Consider the following 6,000-nt stretch of genomic DNA (forward strand, 5'->3'; position numbering starts at 1 on the left):
TAAGGCTGGCATTGGCATCAACGCCCATCCACGGAATCGAGCCGGCATGGATATCCACCGATGGGATCCACCTGGGCATCGAATTTCACCGATGGGAGCAGCCTGGCATCGACTGCCCTCGATGGATGCATTCTAACATAGATGCCCATGGATGAAACACCTGGGCATCGGTGTCCATCGATGCAAAAGGACCCGGCACCGATGCCATCGACGGACGGCCATCCGGCACCAATGCCATCGACGGACAAGCCATCCGGCACCGATGTCCACCGATGGGGACCATCCGGCACCGATGTCCACCGATGGGGACCATCCGGCATCGATGCCCACCGACGAATCGATGTGGCACCGATGCCCCCCGATGGAAAGGGCTGGACATCGGTAGGGAGGATGGGGCATCGATGGCATCCCCAAAAGGGGGGGTGGCATCGATGAAGTGACCCTGGGATCGTTAAAAAGTGTCTCGGGCAGCGGTGGCGGCGACCCGAGTATGCATGGCAGTGACTAACAGCGTGTGCGTCAATGGCATGCATCCGGGTAGGGACGGCACCGAGGAAGCCCAAGGAAAAAAAACAGTGCGTAGGAGGAAAAAGCCTGGTAGCACTGAAAAGCAAAAAACATGGATAAAGGCATCAGGGCACCGTGGGGGGAGGGGCGCTGATGACATATAAAAGCCCAGGGCGGTTTAGGAGGGTCCCGGTGTAGCGATAGGGTATCGACTGCGTGAGGGTACCAGGGAACGAAGGACTTGAAGCTACAGAGGTCCTAAGTTAAGGAAAAAATCCCTACCCCACTAGCATAAGCAAGCAGAGTGTCACAGAGACACTCGCAAGCTGTTTAAAGCTAACTGAAAAATGGGGGAAGGGAAGGCTTCAGTCAGTTAACAGCCTTAAGATAGTGACAGGAACCGACCGAAAAATAAGAATTAGTACTCACCGAGCGTCGTAAAAACGTACGCGGAGGGAGACCTGTGCAGGGAAAAGTGTTTTTTGAAGTGAAAAGTTAAGTGTTTCCATGAGGTAATTAGTTAAAAAATCCTCACAGAGCTCCAACCGCTATGCTGACTGCAGAGCGGAAAGAAGAAGACTGAGGGAGACACCTGTGGCTCACAGGGATAATTGCAGGCTGGGCATGCTCAGTGCACCCAGTGTGCCAGTGTCAGTCAAAGCTTGTTGAAACTTTGACAGAAAAGTTTTCCGTACAGGGCTCCATCCTCGATGTCACCCATTTGTGAGGACTACCATCCTGCTTGTCCTGTGAGAAAGGAAATTACAATGATAGGTGGTGGAAGGATAGTTAGATAGAAAGGTAAGGTAACTTTACTGGAGCCAACGAGCGTCACAGTTAATTTGGTTAATTAGACGAAATGAACTGATAAAAGAGATTACATATAAAAAACCATATTAGACAAAATTAACTATGTACAAAAGGAAGCAATTCTAGGGATAGGGCGGGGAAGCGCACAGGGGAAGGGGGGAGGAAGGGGGATGAGAGAGATGTGAAAGGTGGCGGGGGTATGCAGGGAGCAGCATTAGGGAAGGGGGGATACAGGGTAAAGTGGGGCAGGGTGGGAGGGGGGTGCTGTACACAGTATAAGGCGTTCATTATATATTACTGTACATATGGCAAGTGGAGGAGGGGGTATAGTATAAAGGGGGAGAAGAGGGGGGGTGGGGGATGGTGCTGTACAAGGGAGCTGTGAGTGGCGGTGGGAAGGGGAGTTGGTAGCTGCCCTAGAGGTGGTTACTTCCCGTATATGATACAATGAGAATAGGCAGCTCTAGAGGTGAGGTAACTTCCTGTATATGATACAATGAGAATGGGCTCCCCTAGAGGTGAGGTAACTTCCCGTATATGATATAATGAGAATGGGCTCCCCTAGAGGTGAGGTTACTTCCTGTATATGATACAATGAGAATGGGCTCCCCTAGAGGTGAGGTTACTTCCTGTATATGATACAAAGAGAATGGGCTCCCCTAGAGGTGAGGTAACTTCCCGTATATGATATAATGAGAATGGGCTCCCCTAGAGGTGAGGTTACTTCCCGTATATGATACAATGAGAATAGGCAGCTCTAGAGGTGAGGTTACTTCCCGTATATGATACAATGAGAATGGGCTCCCCTAGAGGTGAGGTAACTTCCCGTATATGATACAATGAGAATGGGCTCCCCTAGAGGTGAGGTTACTTCCCGTATATGATACAATGAGAATGGGCTCCCCTAGAGGTGAGGTTACTTCCCGTATATGATACAATGAGAATGGGCTCCCCTAGAGGTGAGGTTACTTCCTGTATATGATACAATGAGAATGGGCTCCCCTAGAGGTGAGGTTACTTCCGTATATGATACAATGAGAATGGGCTCCCCTAGAGGTGAGGTTACTTTCCGTATATGATACAATGAGAATGGGCTCCCCTAGTGGTGAGGTTACTTCCCGTATACGATACAATGAGAATGGGCTCCCCTAGAGGTGAGGTTACTTCCCGTATACGATACAATGAGAATGGGCTCCCCTAGAGGTGCGGTTACTTCCCATATACGATACAATGAGAATGGGCTGCCCTAGAGGTGAGGTTACTTCCCGTATGTGATACAATGAGAATGGGCTCCCCTACAGGTGAGGTAACTTCCTGTATATGATACAATGAGAATGGGCTCCCCTAGAGGTGCGGTTACTTCCCGTATACGATACAATGAGAATGGGCTGCCCTAGAGGTGAGGTTACTTCCTGTTTATGGGAAATGAGAGAGTAATTTTCCAAGCTATTTACCAAGATAAAATGACTTAGCTAAACTTGTCCTCAGCTGGCAGTATGTGTAGTCTTCCACAGTGCACGGACTTTGGCTATGGAGCAAAAAGAATGGTTTAGGTGCAGGCATTTTTACGTTAAAGATGGGAAAGATCATGTGTATTTATTTATTTATTTAAAACGTATTTATTAATCGCTTCATTGATAAAATCTTCTTTAGCGATGTACAGCATTAAAATACAAAGAGATATAAAATAAAATACAAAGCACTTATTATTCCCACTCATTCCAAGTTACTCCATCTATCATCGGACTGATTTTAGATGACCTTAACCATGTTTTCAATTGCTTCCAGTGCCTTAGTAAATCCTTTTCTTCCCTCAACTCCTGCTGTAAATTATAGATTTGATTTTAAGTACATATACAGTATTTTACTCACCCAAATAGTAGGTGAGAAGGACGTGGGTAATTTTAGTGGATGCACCTTGCATTTCCTGAGTATAGTTTACCTTTGTGCGGGTTAAATGAGCCTGCATACACAGGAAACAAAGTGACATCCTGTTTAAAGAGTGCTCAAGAAACTCTCCAACAGTCTTATGCAAAGGTTGTTGATTTGGGTTTTCTTTGCTCAAAATTGTGTAAATTGTTTTATAATTAAATATTATTTATGGAAGCTTTCAACCTGTTTTACGAGAATTGTGGAGGTGTCCATACTGTATTCGTAATATAAAGAGATATTCCTCTGCTTTTCTCCAAATCTACCCCGGATGATCACATTCCAAGCCTGGTTTCCATTACTCCAAGACTCAGTGTCTATCTAACCATATGCACTCTGCCTCTCTCTGCTATCTCCATGTGGATGTGACTTCAGATAGTTTCAATGTTTCTCTTGCAGTAAATTCCATCTGTCTTATTACCCTCACTTTCCATTACTCCAAGACTCAGTGTCTATCTAACCATATGCACTCTGCCCTGCTATCTCCATGTGGATGTGACTTCAGATAGTTTCAATGTTTCTCTTGCAGTAAATTCCATCTGTCTTATTACCCTCACTTTCCATTACTCCAAGACTCAGTGTCTATCTAACCATATGCACTCTGCCTCTCCCTGCTATCTCCATGTGGATGTGACTTCAGATAGTTTCAATGTTTCTCTTGCAGTAAATTCCATCTGTCTTATTACCCTCACTTTCCATTACTCCAAGACTCAGTGTCTATCTAACCATATGCACTCTGCTTCTCTCTGCTATCTCCATGTGGATGTGACTTCAGATAGTTTCAATGTTTCTCTTGCAGTAAATTCCATCTGTCTTATTACCCTCATTTTCCATTACTCCAAGACTCAGTGTCTATCTAACCATATGCACTCTGCCTCTGCCCTGCTATCTCCATGTGGATGTGACTTCAGATAGTTTCAATGTTTCTCTTGCAGTAAATTCCATCTGTCTTATTACCCTCATTTTCCATTACTCCAAGACTCAGTGTCTATCTAACCATATGCACTCTGCCTCTGCCCTGCTATCTCCATGTGGATGTGACTTCAGATAGTTTCAATGTTTCTCTTGCAGTAAATTCCGTCTGTCTTATTACCCTCACTTTCCATTACTCCAAGACTCAGTGTCTATCTAACCATATGCACTCTGCCTCTCCCTGCTATCTCCATGTGGATGTGACTTCAGATAGTTTCAATGTTTCTCTTGCAGTAAATTCCATCTGTCTTATTACCCTCATTTTCCATTACTCCAAGACTCAGTGTCTATCTAACCATATGCACTCTGCCTCTGCCCTGCTATCTCCATGTGGATGTGACTTCAGATAGTTTCAATGTTTCTCTTGCAGTAAATTCCATCTGTCTTATTACCCTCATTTTCCATTACTCCAAGACTCAGTGTCTATCTAACCATATGCACTCTGCCTCTGCCCTGCTATCTCCATGTGGATGTGACTTCAGATAGTTTCAATGTTTCTCTTGCAGTAAATTCCGTCTGTCTTATTACCCTCACTTTCCATTACTCCAAGACTCAGTGTCTATCTAACCATATGCACTCTGCCTCTGTCCTGCTATCTCCATGTGGATGTGACTTCAGATAGTTTCAATGTTTCTCTTGCAGTAAATTCCGTCTGTCTTATTACCCTCACTTTCCATTACTCCAAGACTCAGTGTCTATCTAACCATATGCACTCTGCCTCTCCCTGCTATCTCCATGTGGATGTGACTTCAGATAGTTTCAATGTTTCTCTTGCAGTAAATTCCATCTGTCTTATTACCCTCACTTTCCATTACTCCAAGACTCAGTGTCTATCTAACCATATGCACTCTGCCTCTCCCTGCTATCTCCATGTGGATGTGACTTCAGATAGTTTCAATGTTTCTCTTGCAGTAAATTCCGCCTGTCTTATTACCCTCACCGCCTGGACTCCTTCACCGAGCTCCTGAAGAATGCATTTGAGGGGAAGTGTGAGCACAGCGTGTACGGGGACTTCCAGACCTACAAGCCTGACCAGGAGCAAGTACCCTGCTACTTCATCCATGTGGTGAAAAGGATTGGCTGAGCTGCCCACTGCACTCTCAGGGCGATGATGCGGACTGCTCTTCCTTCATCGGATTGGCCAGCCAAACCTCTCTGCTACACTGATTGGTGGAGATCTGCTGCCAGCACAGAGCGCTGCTGATTGTAGAATAGATCAGATGGTGGATATTTGATTATAAATATAGAAAAACACTTGGAACCATAGATTTTGTAATTTTAAATGTTAACCACAAAAGGCGTTGTAAGAAAGTACAGGGACCTTCATAAAACCGAGCGGTTTACTTAGTCAAATCTGACATTTCTGCCACTATATTGGTCACAAATAATCAGAGGTCCCACAAAACACCATTTGTAGAATTGCAAACATTTTTTTGTTGCTCATAAAAAATAAAAGGATAATACCTGTCTATGAGAAGTCCGTGCAGTGCTTGAAAATCATTTAATCAGGAAGCCTGACATAGAAACCTGCTTCAGGGGCTGAAAAGCATTAAAAAAAACACCAGCTTGTGCTTTTCTGAAAAATAATAAGAATGAGTAAAAATATCATCATGGCATCAGTCATGCACACCCCCATTGGTAAATCAGTGGGGCAGCACCCGATGAAGCACTCGTCAGTCACTCCTATGCGACTATCAACTCCAGCATCTGTGGGGACTTTTGCCTAAAAAGCCAGCGAGTGTAAACTCCCAGTTAGTGGTTGCCTATGTCTAAAGCCACTGA

At 44.9% G+C, this 6,000-nt stretch overlaps 1 protein-coding gene across 1 annotated transcript in view; it reads left to right on the forward strand.

The window, feature by feature from the left end:
- GNMT (glycine N-methyltransferase) overlaps positions 1–5,542 on the forward strand; it is an 85,359-nt gene extending 79,817 nt beyond the window's left edge. Inside the window, exon 4 of the mRNA XM_029596735.1 lies at positions 5,131–5,542. Within this exon, the coding sequence (XP_029452595.1) occupies positions 5,131–5,302 (172 nt within the window). The 3' untranslated portion in view covers positions 5,303–5,542. The remainder of the gene's footprint in view (positions 1–5,130) is intronic.
- Positions 5,543–6,000: the final 458 nt, after the last annotated feature.

This window comes from Rhinatrema bivittatum, chromosome 3, assembly GCF_901001135.1.
Source record: "Rhinatrema bivittatum chromosome 3, aRhiBiv1.1, whole genome shotgun sequence".
Lineage (NCBI taxonomy): Eukaryota > Metazoa > Chordata > Amphibia > Gymnophiona > Rhinatrematidae > Rhinatrema > Rhinatrema bivittatum.